This window comes from Candoia aspera, chromosome 5 (genome assembly GCF_035149785.1).
Source record: "Candoia aspera isolate rCanAsp1 chromosome 5, rCanAsp1.hap2, whole genome shotgun sequence".
Taxonomy (NCBI): domain Eukaryota; kingdom Metazoa; phylum Chordata; class Lepidosauria; order Squamata; family Boidae; genus Candoia; species Candoia aspera.
The window spans coordinates 76,619,202-76,640,380 of record NC_086157.1 but is presented as its reverse complement, the minus strand read 5'-3'; the positions used below and the strand labels follow the sequence as shown (position 1 = coordinate 76,640,380).

The 21,179-nt window shown below is 34.9% G+C and overlaps 1 protein-coding gene across 2 annotated transcripts in view; it reads right to left on the bottom strand.

Annotated features, from left to right (window-relative positions):
* Positions 1 to 13,992, bottom strand: part of POU2F1 (POU class 2 homeobox 1) — a 42,866-nt gene extending 28,874 nt beyond the window's left edge. For both annotated transcript variants that reach the window (XM_063305527.1, XM_063305528.1), the window contains exons 1-3: positions 13,915 to 13,992; positions 8,329 to 8,423; positions 983 to 1,036 (exon numbers count right to left, since the gene is read on the bottom strand). In XM_063305527.1, the coding sequence (XP_063161597.1) occupies positions 983 to 1,036; positions 8,329 to 8,423; positions 13,915 to 13,975 (210 nt within the window). In that variant the 5' untranslated portion in view covers positions 13,976 to 13,992. The remainder of the gene's footprint in view (positions 1 to 982; positions 1,037 to 8,328; positions 8,424 to 13,914) is intronic.
* Between the last annotated feature and the right edge of the window lie 7,187 nt (positions 13,993 to 21,179).

Sequence of the window (21,179 nt, the reverse complement as noted above, 5' to 3'; positions counted from 1 at the left end):
ATGTTTGTATACCAAAAAGTACCAAGGGAAAGAAAACCAACACTCACCATACACATATTATCTCTAACCAGTAAAGCTCTGATATTTATAAAGGCAAGCACATTTCACATATTTAAACTATTTAGAGAAAGACAAGTTAGTATAGCCACAAGGTAGGAAATGCAAGTAAGAAAGCGCAAGAGAAGAGGGGGAAAAAAACCAAGAAGAAGGTTTTATGCTAATTTAAACAGCTTATGGAGAACATTAAAATTCTGCATAGATTTGCATATTTTCCACCACCTGTTTTGGGGACCGCAGAGCAGGCTAATTAACATAGAGGCTCTGATTAATTCTGCCAGTCATTGAGAGATAATTACAGCACAGGACTGTAAACATTCTGCACTGGAGATATAGCCTGTTTGCCAACATCTCTCTCTGGGATTGAAAGTTTACCATGGCAACCAAGGCAATGTTCAGCCTCTTTTTTACAGAAGAAGGTCACTATTCAGAAGCATTGTATGTAACTAGATGTATGTTCTAGAGGGCTTCAAGAATAATCTTCAGTCTTTAGTATTCTTTCAATGAAGCTACTTCAAAATACTACTTGCTATATTCCTTCTCTTTTTTAATATATTGCTTGAACGCCTTAATGAACAGAAAGAATTAGTGGATCACAGTGCTACATGGCATCATATAGCACACAAAAGCCCAATCAGTCAGCTATATATCTTTGACAGAAATGAACAAGTTTTAGAGTCAACTATTGAAAAGAAATGTATTTTTCCCAACTTTGCATAACTGTCCAGAGTTACTGTATATATAAAAAAGGCAGGATAAAATGGTGATGATGATGATGATCTCTACTTCCATAATATAAAAGTTCTTTTTTAATAGTTTAACAGCTTTAATGTATTGAACACCTAAGTTAATGATTACTGTGCCACCCTATTCATATTACAACTAAATGGATTGATACAGATGTGAAATTTATAGTAATTCTTACCTGTACATTTAAGGACTGGGCAGCAGCCTGTAAACTTGATCCAGGAAGCTGAATCTATAAAAATAATTCATTTTGATGAATAGAACTAAACAGAAGTAAAATAGTTGCAGAGTTTTCCCAGCTTTAAAAACACATAAAAAGCAATGTTAGTTTTTAAAGACAATATAAAACAAAGGATTGATTCAGACTTCATGTCAATTCAAAATTTGAACGAACTATACAATGTATATAGTCTCAAACCCATTATTCATATTTGAAAGACAGAGGCAAGCTATGGCATATTGTAGGGGTGGACACTTTTTTGGATCTGGGAACAGCACTTTCTCTTTTTCTGCCTTTTTTGGGGACTGCAAGTGGCTGGTGATACTGTGCTACCACTACAGTGGATACAGCTGACATCTTTGCCCTTTTTCATTTTGAGTGGCTTTCAAGCTAATATAGGGGAAGTTTGGAAATTTCATATGTTGATTGTGTCTTCAAACTAGGAGGCTCTAGCTATTTATTTTGCCTTTAAACCCCTCAACTCTCTCTGGAAAAAAAAAGGTTCAAAAGTCCCAGCCCTCTTCACCTAGGGCAGTTCTGGAGCTGCAAATGCATGCCGCACAAAGTTTTTCCAACTGTTATGTAAGATTTCCCTCTCTCACTTCGCAAGACTTTGTAGTGGTCTTGAAGTATGGAACAATGTATGAAATAATGTTTTATTAGTTCAGCTTCAATGTCAAATCAAAATCTGTGTTTTTTAAAATTGTGTTTTGATCCTAGTTTGACAGTAGCTCACAAATCAGAAATTGGGTGCTATATTTTAGCCATGTTACTTTTCTTTAGAAGGTCTTAGAATAGTCTTAGTTATGATCAAAGTTAGAGCTTTTTGTTATTCATAAAAATATTTCAGTTAAGTGGTAGCTTCAGCTTATCCAGTTTCTTAAGAACAATTTCAAGGACATAATTTTTTCCCACAATTTTCCTTATTGTATATAACATTTCAAATTACCTGTGATTGTAATAGAAAGAACACAATTATGGTTTATATAGAGCAGGGGCTGGCAAACTGGGGCTCTCAATCAGCATACCTAGGTAGCCTGAGCATTGACAGAAATTGTGTGAACTGTAGTTCAACAGAGTTATGCCTTACAGATTCCCTACTCTAATATAAAACATGGAATAATGGACTTAAAACTTGTATTTAATTGATAACTTTTGGTTAGTTTCACACATTAATTTTTCTTTTACTTCTTGTGGCTGCTTTCTCAATGCTGCTGAAAGTGACAGTATTTTAATACTGGAGTAACAGGTTTTGATATACCCTTTTGCCATACTGTTTATGATATAAATTAATCTTTATGTAAAAAAAATAACTTGTCACATGGTTCAAAGTTCCATAAAACTTTGTGGATTTTTTTTTTGAAAATGCATTTACTAGACTAACATTTTACTGAAAGACTAGTTCAGTCATAAATAGTAAATCTCTACCATAATATTTGAATGTAAATTTCTATTCCAACAAATAAAATATTAAAACCAGAGGTGCAGCACCATATCTTATAATTAGCATATAATGTACAAAATTCTTCTGTAACTCATGGATTCTGTAGTTAATGGATATTACTAGTGTTGTATATTTAATATGCCTGACTAGGTGTGACAGCACCTAGCTGACAATGGCTGAGATTAAAATGCTTAACAGGGTCAGATATGATTGGCTTTTTAATGATAGACCATCAGAAAACCCCCAAGACTATAGTTAGATGCGTTAATAAAAAATATTCTAGAAGAATGCAATGGCAGTGCAGTATTGCCAAGAAAACTACATGTATATGAAATCATCAGGAGTCAAATCTGATAGGAGGCTGAATCCCACTGCAGAACTGAGCTGATTCTGGAAAGACTCAGGAACTGTCTAAATCAAATCAGCATTTTTTATGAAGCAGTCCAAATTAGAATCTTATTAAAGGTTAATTATGGATTTGGTAGAACACAGAATCATAGATAATATGCATCGCACTAAACCTTAATTTCTTCAGATTTTAGTATGTGGTGTGAACCCAGGTTTGTGGGTGCTAATGCATATTTCATAGGTTAGTATGATATCAGAATCATTCAATATAAGGAAAACATCAGAGTGTAAACAGAGAGAGAAACAAATATAGTTTATTGATGGCTGGACTTTCCCAGTCTTCACTTTTCTTTGCAAGTTCTCTCTCTCAACTATAATAATTTTTTTAAAAAAAAGTTTGGGGGGATTTAGTGGAATGAAGGCATTGGTTACTGTTCGTAAACTTCAGTACACTGCCTCTGCAAACTCAGTGTTCCACATTCATCTCTGACACTTTTACAGAAAAGTATATACATTTATACACTTCAGTGCTATTTGAGAAGAAACGACAACAACAAACCCTGTACTCTACGTTTCTAAAGAATTCCTGGTGTTTATTTTGCCTAGAAACTGATACATGCTATTCTGCATATACACTACAAAATCACTCCAATGAAATGTTTTAAAACTCTTTTCCTAAAGAAACCAGTGCATCCTCCTAAAAAGCTTAACAAATTTCTTAGGTAGGGTTTCCTCTGTGTTATGTATAATTTTCATAAGAACACAAACACAAACTTCCAAACTATAAAGGAAATGAATTTTCCCAAAGACTTGTTCCCCTCCAAAGATGAAAATATGTTTATCTTATTCTGCCAACAAATAACGTATTATCTGTTTCTTTTTTTAAAAAAAAGTTTAATTGTGATTATCACAAAAAATACAGCTATTTCTTTGAAATGTGCTTCCTCTGCTTATAAAGGGCTATTATATTTTAAAAATTCACCCAGTTTTGACAAAGAAAATTATAGCCAATCATTGATTTCCAATTATGGTTAGTATGAGGCATTATAGTTTAAGTTTTTTCAATCAAGATTCAGAATCAGCAAAAGCTAAATAAGACAGCTGTGAATCACCCTCTGATTGAGGGAGTGAATAATTGAATCGGGGTAAAAACTGAATACTGTAAGCAATGCACATCCCAAGATCAAGCAACAAATCAGGAATTGCATGAGAGCACATTATTGTACAAGATCAAGAAGGGACACCTTAAAATGTAAGATTATAGCATCTTTTATAAAAAAAAACAAAAAAACAGATGTGTTATACACTCAGTTGATACATACATGCACTACAGCATAACTCCAGGAATTCAACTATATTATCCAGGTAGCATATGATATACTGTATCTAAATAGAAGACCTAATCTAGGTGTAGTTAGTATACAAGCAAATATTCTCTTCAAAAGTTTCCTACATTTCTGGGTTGGATTCCACAAAAATATAAGCATACCATCTGTCACCAAGCAAGTAATTAGCCTGTAAAAATGCTTCTAGCTGCAGTGCCAACATCCAGTTTAATCAGTCTGCTCAGCAGTGTTATGAGATAGTAATGGTATTCATTACTCAGGTTTGCAAACCAGCATTGCATACAGCTATTTTAGTAATTTGGCTAAGTTAAAAATTTGCAATTTTTTGCTGTTTCAGTTCTTCCTTTAGGGTCAACTTAAGAACACACTCTTCTTACATATAATTTGCGAAGATATTTAAGCCCTTTTTAATCAAAACTAAGTTCAACATGCTCTATTTTTTTTAAAGCTCATTAGATAATTGTGCATTGTACAATCATCTGCAGTAAACATACCTGTATGCCTGATTTTTGTTTTTAAATAAATTCATCCTATATTGTAAAGGAGCCAATTGTTACAAGATCCTCATATTGCTCCCCACACTAGAAGTAAACTCGAAGGCAGCTTTGCATAATGTTTTACAGCATATATTTTTTATTATTATAAAAATATGAACTGGATCTCAGTTTGAAACAGAACACATACATTTGCAAGAATGCAAAGACATTTTGCCAACTCATCCTGCAAATTTAATAGTTAATGGCAGAAGACACTTTTGAATTTACCCTTTTATACACATTCTAGATGATCTGAAATAAAATAAAATAAAATAAAATAAAGAAATAGCACGCAAAACTTAGGGACAGTGGACAATGGATGGCTGGAAGGTGTTCACTAGGGTCAGTGTAGACAGAATGATTGAATTGTTAGAATACGTGTAACGGTTAAAACTGATACATGTGTATTATTACGTATATTTTCGTGCAGGTTGCTTGATCACCTACATGTATTCACCCTCAGCATCACCACTGATCAGTTTGTGTATTGCTGCTTTGTTTCATTAGCCACAAACACCCAATATTCTATCACACTTCAGTTTTACTGAACATTATAGGACCCAAGGCAAAACCAGGTAAATCTTATACACTGACTTTATTTACTAAAATATTTTCCCTGCACATCTCATCAAGATCCTCCAAAGCTCTCTAAGAAGAATAACCAAACTTCATTAAGCTAACCAGTTTTCACAGCAATATAAGCATATCTATGGATGCGTACATAGATTGCAGTGCCTGGACTGGGCTTGGAAGTTAAATCATTTATATTTTGTAAAGGAAACAGTATGGCTATGTCCATAAAATCACCAGGAGTGAAGTTCAATTTGAAGGAAACTGTATCGTTATTAGGAAGCACAGTAAAGAACCATGAAGTAAAGGCAGTATTTTAAGTATATTGCCTCAACTGTTTTAAAAATAACAACTAACACTTTACTGTGATACAAACTAGGTCTGATGTTGTATTTTGTACTAACTGATTTCCTAAGCAGTTTCATGTACAGTATATTGCAGTAAGACAGTTGGGAAGAGAACAACCCACATGTAGCTTATTTTCCATAGGACCAGAATTACTACCCAGGTTTCAGATAATTCTAACATCTATCAGACAAACAAATAAAGGTTTGTCTCAAGCCTGAGACAAACCGATCCCCTGAAACAAGTTTTAGCAGGGGTAGGAGACATACTGAAGCCCACTGGTATCCCTAAGATCGTGCCTTTATTTACTTTTATAGGAGAAAAGAAACTGACAGCCATTCATTCTTACAGACAACAGTGAAAAAAAGTTTCTTTTGATGACAACCAGACTGCTTTCCACTTATGACAGTAAATGAGGGAAGAAGGGACAATTTGTTCTAGGCAACTCCAAGGTTGAGGTGATACTTCCCAAATATCCAATATTTCCCAAACAAATAAATAAAATCTGTTTAACAAATTTAGAAGGGAAACTTTTGCTGTCCTTCCCAAATCAAAATTCACTTTCTAATTTGGAAGAAAGTGAAAACATTATTACCTGCTTTTCAGAATTTGAAGGCATGGTTTGCTTTTGGGAATTGAGAAGCGATGGGTCTGACAAATTAGCCTCCCATTATGCCAACATTAAAAGCCTTTTTGACAGATTATAGGATTTAGAATTGGACAAACCAGTGGAGTTCTCAATTTACCCCCTTTTTCCTACTGCAACATACAAGTATGATTTTGGTAGTACGCTAAAAATGAACAAATACAGTAGGGATGCAGAATTTTAAGCATTACATTAAAAAGTTTGCCTCTTTTGAACAAGAACCTCCATGTACTTATCACATAAGAATACATACTATACAGGAAAGGGACAGGGAAGCAAGACTCTTTATGTCTTTTTTCTGACAGAAGCTGATGCATTAAGATGATTTTGATTTATTAAATGTTCTAAGATAGCCAAATGGTTTCATATAATCAAACAATTTACAAGTCTAGGAAATGCCAGAGTATTATAAAATTATGATTTAAGTGACAGTTTTAAATGCTTAATACATTAGAATATGAAACTCTTCTCTCCTAGGTTGTACTGCACTAACTTCCTGACTTTTAGAATGAATAATCATCTCACTTAAACATGGGTTTTAAAAATCTGTCATCCTACTTTGAATATGACAATAGAAACAGTCAAAGAACTATCTTAGTCCAACTAATTTCAGTAATGGAGAGTTCATTCTCTATGTGGCAGACTACCAGTTCAGATTTTTTTTTCTGTTTGATAGTAAGAACCTGTAATGGAAAATTAGTTTTACTATCAACTGACACTTTTTAAAAATAAAGTTTTATTGAAATATTTTTAATGTATATACAAACAATCACTGTACTACCTCTTCTTCTATTTCTACATATTTATCTCCATGTTTGTCAAATACCACTTGATTTGTAAAAGTAAAACAAAACATAATATAAAAAACGATTAAATAATTAATAAATAATAAAACAATATGCATTGTCAAAATCCTTTGTCTCATTCATGAAGACCACTGGAAACTCTTCTGCTAGTATTTATTTAACCAATCTCTAATTATTTGTTTAGCACTTAGGCTTCTAGTACCTGAGAACCAGAGGTTTTGGAATCAAATGTCTGAATTAGCCAAGTTTCCCATCTATGTACATAAATCCAGCCAAATGGCATCCAACCCAGTAAGGCATGAAACACTTCAAACTTACATAATGGGATTAGTATCAAGATGTGTGTGTGTGTGTGCCTCTGAGTCAGCATTGACTTCTGGCAACTGCCTGAACTAGTCCCTGCAGTTTTCACGGCAAGATTTTCTGAAGCCGTTTGCTATTGCCTCCTTCCTAGAGCTAAGAGAGAGTGACTGACCCAAGGTCACCTAGCTGGCTTTGTGCCTAAGATGGGACTAGACCTCATGGTCTCCCAGTTTCTAGCCTGATGCCTCAATCACTACACCAAACTGTTTTCATTATCAAGCTGACCCTGCTACAAACTTTGGACCAAAGAGAATCACTCTGGACAAATTAATCAAATGCATCCCAAAGCCACCAGCACTTACTGATAGTAGCTTATACCTAGAAACTGGAAGTGAGCAGTAGTTCCAGCAGGAGCAACAATTGTCATGATTTGCAGATTCTTCCACTGCTGAAGAATCTAATTTTACATAACAACTTTTATTAGAATTTAGGTTTAAAGATAATTTGAAATTATTTCATTGCTCTGTTAGTTGTTGTCTTTTTGACAGCGCTCATATTTCCACAAACTTACAGATTTTCATAATATATGCAATTATTTAATGTAATATATGCAATCATATCACCTGCTAAGGGCAAACTTCTATATTGTACAAGTGTGTGCGGATATGCAATGGCAATGTGAGACACTGTACAAAAGGGCATATTACATGATCATGATACAGATACTCTTTTTATATTAGAAACAATTGGGGTTTTCTTTCTGTGCTTCCACTGCATTTTCTATTTTCTTTCATACAGTGGCTGCTACATATTTCCAAACTCTGGCACATTGTATACAAGTTATTGATTAAGACCTCAGCCTTATACTGCACTAATCTGCTCCCTTCATGAAGAGAAAAATTATCTAAGATAAGTAGAACTTTTCCAAGATTCAGTATAAAAGAAAAAAAAAATGCTTACCTGATGAAGATGTCCAAGGAACGCCTGGGCTGTAGAGATTGCCCCTGGAACAGGCACAATCTGTTTCTGAAAGTCTAGGCCATTTGTCTGTGTGCCTAGAGAAACAAAGTTACAACCAATTAAAACTCTTCTTAAAAGCCAATTCTGAACAATCTCTAGATTTTTTTCTTAATATTTTTTGCTGATTCCTTAAAATCCCAGTAGCAATTCAAACACCAAGGCCTTAAAATGCCTGTATTTTTACCTTAGGTCCCAGTATTAAGCATCTTCTTAATATTACATATTCACTATTCTTTCTTTTTTAAAGACACTTATGAATAACTTATCTATTACAACAAAATAATGCAATTAAATTTTTTTACCATAAAACTTAAAAATCTAACTAGATTAAGAATACAAATGCATCAACATAATAAAATACAAAGCAGGATCTAAGACAATTAGTAAATATAGAAGCTAAATTGCCAAAGGGACTATTATCATCACTTTAAAAATTGAGAGAAAGAAGAAGTCTTAGTCTGAAACCAAACAAAAAGCAAAACAAGTGCCATGCAACTTCTCATATCATACAGTAACTGGACAGTCACTATTGAAATGATTCACTTCATCTTCAGAATGACAGGCATTTGGAGGAAGTTCTCAGTACATGAAGGACAGACATACTGTATCGCAGAAGAAGAGTTTCATCAAATACTGAGGACTCAAGCATTATATAGCACTTCAGAAATTAAATTCGGCACAATGAATTCATAAGAGTATGGAGAAATATAAAAGGAATGCCAAAATGAAAACGTAATATAATCAGAACACATGTATTGCATAGTGTTAGGGAAAATAAAAAACAACTGTCTTAGAAATGTTAAGACAAAAATTGATAAGCTTAAAATGAGAGTAAATATTGTAAAAATAAAACAAGATCTAACATTGGCACTTACATCACAAGCTAAAAAAGGACTGCCCGAATAAGACGACCCATGAAGTTAAGAGGAATGAAGGGAAAAGGAGAGGACAAGGGAGAGGCTAAAAATTCACTACTGCTGAGATTAAGTTGAAGTGGTGCTGGTTCTTCAAAATATGATAGAAAAATAACATCTGTATTTATACCCCAAATTGCACAGGACCAAATTAGAGGCTGCATGCAGCCCACCAGCATCTCTTTTGTGGTCCCTAGACTCCTCCAGATGGGTGAAGCTAAAAATCTAGACTCCCTTTTTGCATTTTTGAAGCATTTTAAGAGGCATGATCGGTGGTTTAAGCCTTGTAGATGCTTTGTACCCATATTGTTCCACATAACTCCTTATCCTGCCTCCCAAACTGGGCAAAAGCCCTGCCTACTTTTATAGTACAGCCCTCAACATGTCACACAAAACCTGGGGAAGCTCTTCAGCTGTCATGCAACCCTGATACAGGAGAAATACAACATGGAAACAGATCACAGAAGTGAGTATGGAAGTGTGAGATACCAATACAGCAAAATGAGGGAAAGTACAAAAGATTCTAATGTTTCATTTAAAATATATTATCATGCTTGAACATTTTTCACTAAACTGATTCTTCCAAGCATGCAATAATTATGTTTGCAGACAGGAATAAACACATTTTTCAACTTACTTAAAAGTTCCTCAAGGCAGAACTAAACTAAACCTGAAATTCCATTCAGGAAAAGAAATGGAAAAGTACTATATTCTCTATTTGAATACAATATAAACACTGGACAGATTAAGACTCATTATGCTAACCTATAGCTTCAACAAAATATCTTAACTTTATAGATTTTCAAATACATGACTTAGTGATTTTTAGTGAAACTAGATAGAAGACAGGGACTAAATTAGATGTTAGTGAATGCCTCTTTGAGAGGGGCAATGCCACTGCCAGACTTGGAAGAGGTGGGGAAGAGCCCTCTTCTCAAGAGGCCATCCTCTGACCCAGTCATTATGGACATCTATTGCCCATCTCCAATCTTTTCTTTTAATAAAGGTTGTTGAGAAGATGATAGATGAGATAGATTACTGTATCGGTCAGGGGTGAAGCATGAGGACAGGGTGCAATTCTCATTGGTTCCTGTTATAGATGACCAGCAGTGGGCAACAGCCCTGCCTACTTTTACAGTACAGCCCTCAACATATCACATAAAACCTGGGCAGCTCTCCAGCCATAAAAAGTCATGTGCTTAGATGGTGGGACTTATATGGGAAGAGTGTGCTGCTCTTTGTCCTGCTTCATCTCTCAGTGGCAAAGAATACTATCAATCACAATATCCTTCTGGGCCACTTCAAAGGTTGGAAGGACTGTTCTCCAGTGATTCCATACTTTCCTGAGAAGGTAGTCTCAATAAGTTGATAGGAAGGATTGGTCCCTCAGCATCTCCTCTCTTTTAATATCTACATGAAACCACTGGAAGAGGTTATCTGTTGGTTCAGGGAGACATACCATCAGTATGTGGATAATACCCAGCTGTACATCTCCAGCCCAGGTCAAGCAGGAGATGCAATGGAAGTCTTGTCCTTGTGCTTGGAGGCTGTGAGGGACTGGACAATAGGTTTAGCATGAATCCCAGAATGATGGAGGTTTTGTTTGTTCAGAAGCCCTCTAATTCCAGAATTGCTCCATCATTAGCTCTGGTCAGGATGCACTTCTCCTGAAAGAACAGGTTTACAACTTGAGGGGTCCCCTTGGACTTTAGGCTCCTGCTGGAAAAGCAGGTGGAGGCCATGGCCAGGACATCCTTTGCCCAGCTTCAGCTGGTGTCTCAGTTACAGCCTTTTCTGGACCAGGTGCCTATCATCTTATGGTTAGATTACTACAGCCATTAAAGGCAAGTCAGAAACTATGGTTGATACAAAATACAGTTGCCGGCACTAGAATAGCACCAGTATTTGCAGGAGCTACACTGGTTGCTAGTTGGCCTCCAGGTCCAATTGAAGGTCCTGTTCACTCTCTATTAATACCATTTATGGCTTAGGTCCTTGTTATCAGCAAAAAATTCTTGATCCAAATAGATTTTGCCCACCCCATTTGCTCTGGCCAAGACAGCAGGCTAAGGATGCCCCCCTTCAAGATGGGACAGCGGAGATTATGTGAATAAGCCTTTGCAGCAACAGCCATCTCACTCTGTAACAGCTGGCCCCCTGAAGTCAGGATGGCCCTTAACTTGCTAGCATTCTAAAAAGCTATGAAGACTCTACTTTTTCAATAAGTGTTTGGAGTGGAAGAAGTAACAATTGAGTCAACTACTCAAGGGGAATATTGATTTAGTCTGGCTGCATGAAGTTTTGTATTGATTTTTTGTTGTTGCTGTTCTGAGGTATAAATTGCCTACGATTTTTGGAGTAAGCAGCATACAAATTCACATATAAATAAAAAAAGCAAATAATGTATTATATTTTATGAGTCAGTGAAACATTAAGTAATTAGTTTTAATGTTCTGATTTATAATTATGCTTCTGAAACTATAATGGTCTGTTTAGAATCTAAGAAAAATTCAGGAAAGAGTTTGGAAACAACAATCTGCACATTTTTCAGTTTTCTGGGGAAAAGAGCAGCCTGCTCATTGGTTCACAAGAATACCACAACACCATTAAGATGAAAAACTCTTTGCCCTAATAAACTGAAAGATAAACTATTTTCTAAAGCAAAAGTAATCCAATTGCTGAAATTACGGCCACCTTACCATTTCAATTAATCTTGTTAAAGAAATCTCTGCCCAAAAGTATAAACAGAAACAGAGTATGACTAGAGACTGAAAATACCTTACATTTTTATAGAGCTTGGATTTCACTGTTTAACATCTTAAAACCTATTTTTTTTCCAGCACATCCCTGGCATGAGTATCTAAGACCTTATAAATCTATAGAAATCTACACAGATAAGTTATAAGAGCAACTGAAACATATCTGTAACTCAGCTGTGGTTAAATATTTATTTCATTCAGAAACAAGAATTCAGTCAATTGTCCAAAACGATATAAGAAGCAACAGAAATTTGCATATAGAGTATGCCCACTCTAAAAGCTACTGTTAGTAGTGAGCAAGGCAGTGATATCCTGGAGCTAGCTCACTAGAGCCAATTGTTAAATTTTGGGGAATTTTGTGAGTCAGTTAACAGCAGAGCTGAGCGGCTATGCCTAGTGCACCAATCGGCTGTTTGATGGCTTGTGATGAGGCAGTGGCAATGGAACCTGCAGAGCTGGTTGTTATATATTTATCAGCACACCACTGGATCAAGGTATTTGTCAAAACTTGCATACTAAGCCCTTGCAAGGACCCTCTTGGCCACTGCCATTGAGAAATTTACAGGATGGGATATAATTTGACTCAAATTAGGATCAAAGAATAGGGTTTATGGATTTTAGGAATCTTCATTCCCATTCTCACTTCCATAAATAGAACACCCCTAAACACACTGCATACAATGGACTCTGCTTTGGAATAATGTAATAATAAAAGTAATAACAGTAATAACAGTAATAACAATAACAATAATAATATAAGCATGTTATTCCTGAATATAATTCAATGACCTCTTTTTCATTTTATTTACAATTTAATTAAAAATGTTTATGATACTGGATCAAGCAGGAATGTTAACTGCAGACAAAATTACAGAACAATTTATAAAAAGAAAGCATTTCTTTGGGAATGACCAATTAATTCCCACTGTATCATAATACAACTACCCAATTCATATATTCTTCTTTCTTAATTTATATTGCTACAAACCTATGACAAGATTGCTTTTAGCAATGATTATGAAGGCTAGAAACCATTAAAAATATTTTTTAAAAAACTTTCCAAATGAGAAAAATCACTTTGCAGTAGAATTACTGTCAAATAAGAGAATGATTGCTACTCAGACAAAAGCAAAATACTGTGTACAATTACAGTGTGAAAAAAAAACTGGGAAAAATGGAAAGGGTAAAGAAAAACAGATGGCAACTCAAAACAGCTGGAGATAACAGATGTGGATGAAAAATCAGAGTTCAAGTTCAATCCATATTCTTGAAAGTTATTGATGAGATTGTTTCTTTACCAACTCACATTGCAAATATATAACCGACCTTTACAATGTCAATTAAAACAATTATTTTACATGTCAAAGAACAGCTTAAAGAAATCAAAACATTTTAGAATGCACTGTTGTCACTGTAAAAATACCAGTGTAATGAGCTAAGATCTTAAGTAGCTACAGAACTGAAATCTAGGTTTTCACTATTTTTCTGCACCCTTTGTTATTCCATAGGCAATTCTTTCATTCATAACAGCAATACAAACACACTAAGAATTAAATATGCAGAGCAGGTTTCCAACTTCACATATTATACATAACAAGTTCTCTACTGTGAAAAGAAAACCAGAAGGTATTAAATAAACACAAATCTGAACAGGAGACCTAATAAGGTCAGCCCTTTGTATTTCAGAATAAAATATATGATTACTAATACACATTTACATAGTATTAGTGCGTAGATGCCCTGCTCAACCTATTGCCATATTGAACACACGAAAATAGGAAGCAAGTGACTATGTTCACATAATGACTGTAATGTCATTAGGAAATCTGATCCAAGTACTATATTATCCGTACCTGTGTCCCCATCCCCGCTCTCCATTTTTACAGGTTTACTGGTTTCTGACGGAGTATTCATTCTTGAGTCTGCATCAGAAACAAACAAAAAAAGACAATGATCAGGAGAGAAAAGTCCTACTGACTCTATATTTCTGACTATGGTAATCATGGCATTTTATTTATCAATCTATAGTGCACTCTACCATAATTGTTACCTTTTCACTCAGAGTATATTAAAAGGAAACCAGGACATAAAAATCTCCATGTATCATTGCAAAATTTTAAATACTATTTACTATTAAAAGAACTACTGGGATAAGAAAGTGAGCCTCGTGTGGCGCAGAGTGGTAGGCGGCAGTATTGCAACCGAAACTCTGCCCACGACCTGCGTTCAGTCCCAGCGGAAGCCGGATTCTCGGGTAGCCAGCTCAGGTCGACTCAGCCTTCCATCCTTCCGAGGTCGGTAAAATGAGTACCCAGCTTGCTGGGGAAGGTGATGACTGGGGAAGGCAATGGCAAACCACCTCGCTAGAGTCTGCCAAGAAAACGTCGCAAAAGCGGAAAGGGTCAGACATGACTCGATGCTTGCACAGGGGACCTTTCACCTTTCAACACTGGGATAAGAATAAGGTGTTTCATAATTGCAATTATTTCTGCAATAAATGGCTGAACAAGTAGAGTTGTACTGACATTTTATTTCACTGGCATTTCCTAATGAGTGCATTTTATTTAAAATTTGTTTTACTGAAATTCTTATACAACTTTACAAAGTTGTTTAACTTTCCTTCTAGCTCTCCCAATGCTAATAATCTTTCTTGTACTGATGCAAATACATCTTCTAAGCAGTTGCCACAATATACGTAAGTTACCACTGTCTAATTGCATCACTATGCTAAGTTGAATGTGATGACATTATCATAGTGTTTTAGGAAATAACTCATTCTCTGACACTGAAATCAGCCTGGTATTGTCACTGTTCAATGGTAATACAAAAATTACCATTTAATAGCAATACAATATTTATATGTTGTGCTGCTGGCAGGAGAGTACTGTGTATTTCTAGGAGTTAAAAAGAGGATTACAAGAAAATAAAACTGCATGGTTGCTGACAATAAAATGAACTAAATCATAAAAACAACTTTGAACCCACTTCTAGTACTATCATTCATTATGTCCTAAATTTTTATTTAACTTAATTTCATCACTTTCCAGTTATGAACAGACTCCTTTCTGCAAGTGAACTGATTCCTGCTGGAATGGCATGAAAGAATAACATTACTGCCAATAGATTTATTGTTTTTACAAAATACTATCCATTCTTCATCTATTCCAGTTATAGCAAGTTTAGGGTTTTAATTACTGCAATCCAGGTAGATTTTTCTTGTACATCATAAAAAACAAGGTAAAAAAAACATTCAACAAACCTCTTATCTTTTGTACCTTTAGTAACGTACTAAATCTTCATGAACTTCAATTTTTCTATGAAAGCTCATGGGAGGTAGGGAGGGTACCCATTGGTGAGGGAATACCCCAGGTACGAGAAGCCCCGTGTTTAATTCTGTTGCAATTCCCCTCCCCCATTTACAGCCATCATTTTCCAGGGCTAAAAAGAACAGCTTTCCACTTCTCAAAGCAATGGGGCAATTCTCACTCAGACTGAGAACCATAAGTAAGAGCAGATCACAGAAGTAATATCTGGATTTGAATACTTGCTTGAATTGGTACTCGGCTTGAATGGAATTCTCCTATAATGAATTTTTACTAAAGTGATTGCTCCCAATTGTGTCCATGAGTTACATATACTGTCACACCAAATAGCCAACAAATCTTGTAAAACAGATACCTGTGGATGTTCTCAGGGTTTATAGTTTATAGACAGAAACTAGAAACAGTTAACCACTAGGAAAGCACAGAGGCTGCCATTTTAGGACAACATATACTATTTATATATAGGTAAAGACTGCATTATGTTATTTTCCATAAGAGAAAAATGTGGTGGGAAAGAAAAACACAAGTAACTTGAGAAGTGAAGCTTCAGAAACCTGAATAAATTATATTTCACATTGTCAAAGTTTTTTCTTTCCATTATACAAATTATTTCAATTTACAAACTTGAAAATGAGGATTCCATGAAGTTGTTTGTTTCAGTACAGCACAAAAAAAATCCCTCTTGTCTGGGTACCTTCAGGTTTTCAGAAACAGATTTTTACAACTACAACTTCAGTCTGGTTCCAATAGTAACATTCCACTGGCAAAGTCCATTCTGCCACTAGAACATATTTTTAATACCCCATGCATTCCCCAAACCTTCTCCAAAGGCTGGGAGGCAATTTGGGGGCAAAACTGGGTTACACATGCAAGATGGCGGGGAGGACATAGTAATGGGAAATCCCACTGCTCATGGAGAAATATTCTCATTTTCAATGTAATCCTAATTTGTTATAGACAAATTAGCAGATTTCAGAACATAACCTTTTGCTTCTCTTTTAATAAAGCATGGGAAAAATGCATATTGAAAATAAAAAGCATATTTTTCTTCCGTTAAGCTTCAGTCAGAGCATGTGGAAGTTGGGTGGGCACAATAAATTTAAATAAATAAATAAATGATTGCAAAGCTTGGGAAGCACTCTTAGTATGAAAATGCCATGTTGTTAATAGGGAACTCTAGGGTGTGTGTGTGTATGTGTGTGTGTTACATCCTACATTTGAAAGACATTTTTATCATTCTCTTCTTTGAAACACCAGCAATTATTTCAGCAGCTACTGCTTCACCAATAATGCACAAACTTTCCCTTTCCATCATGCATTCAGTTATCTGCATAATAGGGAATAAAGTCAGATCATACAGTAATACTCAGTATGCAAAGTCTTGCCAAAACTGTTGGTAAAGTACTGCTCACTGTGAAGCAAATTCATTCATATAAAGTTATCAGCTTACTCATGATTACACCTTGGACTAATGAAGTAATCAAAGTGTTTGTGTGTGTGTGTGTATTCTATATGCCACCAATATTTTCTGAATATTTGCAGTATAAATATAAAGGTAAAAGCATGCAGTATGCCTTATTCACAAGGAATCAATCTGCAAAAATGATTTTTTCTATCTTCACCAATTATAAACACATTTGTACAATAGAACAATATTCTATGTTTATTCTGAAAGTCAAAATGAATTTATTAGGCTGCATCAAACTATTTAAAATGTATGGTATAGATGTTAGGCATAAACAGAAGTTTAAACAGATAATCCAACAGTACTATATCCCATAAAAATGTCAATATAATGGGTTAACCTTAGAAGCATGTTAATGTGACGTATTTACCAATATAGTTTAAAAATGATCATGAAGAGCAAAAGATGATGTACTAAAATCTGTCAAGAATGTACTTCAAAATGAGAAGAAACACTTAGGTTCTCACATTATCTAGAATTTAGTTGAGAGAAGAACAGATAATCCCTTATGCCTTATTACAGATTACTGTAATGATTTTACGACCACATGAAACAGTGACAGTAAGTAGCTCAAGAGGACTTCAAAAGAAAACAGAATCTTCATGAACTGCTTGTGAACTCCCAGAGATATCTGGCGTACCAATATAGTGAACAAAATTCAAGAAGAATTGGAATTCCGCTATAACCAGCAAAGCAAGCCCTATTTAAAGGTGCAAAAGTACTAACCAAATGCATTTTTAAATGAAAGGTGTGGCTATAAGGGACCATAATTTGGCTAGCAGACAGTAGAACAAATTCACATTTTAACCATGCCCTTCCTCTTTCTCTCTTTCATAAACAGCAGCAAATTTAATCTGTTATGAAGGCACTAAAACAGTTCTGCATTGTAAAGTATGCATATTAAAAAGAAGCAAGGACTGAAAATAACAGGTGCAGTACTGAAGTCATATACTAATGAACTTCTAGATTCATTCTTAGTAGTATTCTGACAGATCTCCAATGCTCCAAAGTTAGCCAACCACATAATCACTAACATTTCAAAACAAATAGAAGTGGGATTGGGGGTGGGGGGGAATGGTTCTTCTAACACTGAAATCTATATATACAGCTAATATTCATTCATATTCTCAGATATAGTTGTTCCATTAATTCATCAGATTCCCAAAATTTACAAAAGGCCAGATGAAAATCCCTTGAATAGAACTGTAGCACAAATGATATTGAAAAGTGAATCCAGATATGAAGAGCTAGATATCTTGAAACAAATATTCTAGAAACAGTTCAATTTGTGCTATTTTTATTTAAAGGTAGCTAAACATTTTTCATAAATTTAAAAATGCTAAATATTAAAAGTCCTGAATGTAGAAAATTATTTCAAAAATCTATTCATTAACTTTAAAAACATATTCTAAAGAAAATTAAAACATTTATTTTTAATAGAAATTAAACTAGGAGTTAGTGCTAGTAGCCTTACATTGGTATCAAAAGCAATGGCTGCTAGCAGTATTTGTTTGCCTTAAACAGTGAAGTATGACTTCAGTTCATCTACATACACACACACTTCATATAAGATGAATTGATCAAACTACAATGGATGGCTCTCTTCTCCTAACTTCCTAGAATATATATAGAAATATACAAGAAAGCAAGTTCCTATTTCTTTCAAAAGTCAAATGTTTTAAAAATTAAAATTCTGTAAGCTTCCATGACGTTTATGATCAACTCCAATGCTGAAGAGTAAGATTTTCTAGAATAAAGAAAAATCAAGAATAGAGAAGGCGTTTGCTACTGAATCACTGACAACTCTCAACATTTCAAATGCTTCCCCAAGTCCTGCATATGCGATTAAGCCTGTATGCATAGTCATTTTTAACAACCACTATTTCCATATTACATGCTTGCAAGAAGTCAGTGGAACTGATACCCACCTAGAACATAGTCACTGCAGTCCAGCATTGCTGTGGAATTCTTTGTAGATTTAGATAGTCCAAGGAAAGAGGGAAAATATTTTCTAAAATAAAGGCATACACTACTACTCTTAAAAGAAGAAGAAAGGGGGCAGGAATAGGAAAAAGTACAACTTCAGTTACACCATAGCAATCTTCAACTGAACACAGAAACTTCAGTTGCTCTGTGGAGTTTTAGTCTCTCCTACTAGCTGTGTCTGACATTGTCAAGGCGACTGAAGCATGAAAAGTTCCCCTATTTTAATAAAATAGAAACAAAGATTGCAGCTGGCAGTTTCCATAATGAAGCTTAATCAGTATGCGCCTGATTGGGGCCTTATGCAAATCTCCCCTCGTTAGCACAGCAGCCAGCACTTTGAAGTCCATGAACAATTCATTTGCAGAGTACACTGAAAGCGCTCCCTGCATAATTTAAATCATGATATAAATATTTATCAGCTCATTTACATATTAATTGGCAGTGCATGAAGGGAAAAATTATCTTCCAAGTGCCAGCATAATAATTAGGGAACAAAATGAAATTTCTTCCAATAGCTTTGCTTCTCAGACCTAACTTGAGCACAGTACCATGGAGAAATAGGGAGGGGAAAGAGGTAAGAACAACATTCTCGTAAAATGCCACTGAAATGACACATACAAATTAAAAACAACCCCACAGACTTAAGCATCTTTAATCTTATTCCTGCTAGCAACAATTAGTTTTGTAATAAAAGAGATTTGGAAAAGCTTTCTTCACAATCTAAATAATCCCTCCCTCCCCCAATGGCAAGATAGGAGCCGAACACAGATCTATCTAACTACAACCTGCACATTTATGTGATATTTTCCAAATGAGTCCTACAAAAGAACAAAATCCTGCAGAGAGAAGCAACCCAACTCTAGATACTTGTGTTAGTTGCTTTGTAAAGCTAGCCAACACTGACAGATATGACAAGCAATATTTATTTTTCTAGTTTCCCAAGGTGCCTTAAATACTGTTGCCTAAAATACTGATTTATTTGCATCTGCAGAAGTAAAAATTGAATTATATTCCTAAGAGATCTAACTCAATGTTAAAATACATGTTGAAAAGTGATAACATGTGAAAATCACACTCTCAAAAAATGTCGTACAGATTAAGAAAAAGACATCTATATAATGACATGGGTTGAAGTATTAAAAAATAAAGAATTACATAAACTGGCTTCTGAAGATGTCCTCTTCCTTTATTCTTCTACGCCCCTGCAAAATGTGCTCTGGATCAGATTTGAAGGAAATGGGGAATCTGTACGAAGAGAATGGGATCTGTTCCACCACTTGTTTTGATCAGCATTAGATACAACCTATTAGCTTAATTGGATTTATCCATAATCCACCATTTAGTCACCTTTGAATAATAAAAAGAGCTATTAACCACTGGATAGAGTTTTGTTTTGTTTTGATGTGATGTGAAGGAAAATAACATTTTCAAACAAGTTGTTTTATTTTGTAATAATAAGGAGTTTTGTGCAACCCATGATGAGCAATCCTTTCACCTAAAAATTAAGTTCTGGCATTTTACTGATTCTTTTCAACTAGGAGTCTGCAGCCCATAACTTAGCTGATTAATTCAGACCTACCCAAAATTCAGTGTATATGAATGTATTTGCACAGACAATAATTGTATCTTTAGCCATACTAGATCCTTATGGTTGCTAGTAATTATATGAAGTAACAAAACGCATAGCTAACAGAATCTTGCAATTCATGGAAGACACACCAATCTTTTTGAGAAATCTAGACTCAAAAAGCCTAGGCTCTGTGAACATCCAGGCATACAAACTACTGGAGCTATAGTATTTAATTAAACAGGATAATCTTTTAAAAATGATTTAAGGTTTTTCAATCAAAATAAAATAACTGAAATACCACCTTAGAAAAGCATTTTCTCTTTAAATTGTTTAAAATAATAAAATAAATAAAACCATGAACGTATTTCCCAAGGTTGTGCCTGTTTCAACTTATCACCACCAGAAAAGCAGCATGTTGCTTTTTATTCATATACAAGTCTGTGCACATTTAATCAATTTAAAGTCTATTAAACTTTTCTTTAAGCAGGACAATAGTTTGGTTTTCTTTATATTTAATTTTAATCCCATTTTTTCACTGTACTCCTTGACTTTTTTATTACTACAGCTTGCAGATGCTTTGCATATTTGGCTATCAGGGTAGCGACATCACATAGTGCAGGTTATTGATATTTCTTTCTCCAATTTTAAAACCATGCTCCTCTTCTTCTTCCAATCCCTCTTCCATTAATATGTATTCAGCATATTGTTTATTTGTTCAGTCACTTCCGACTCTTCGTGACTTCATGGACCAGCCTACGCCAGAGCTTCCTGTTG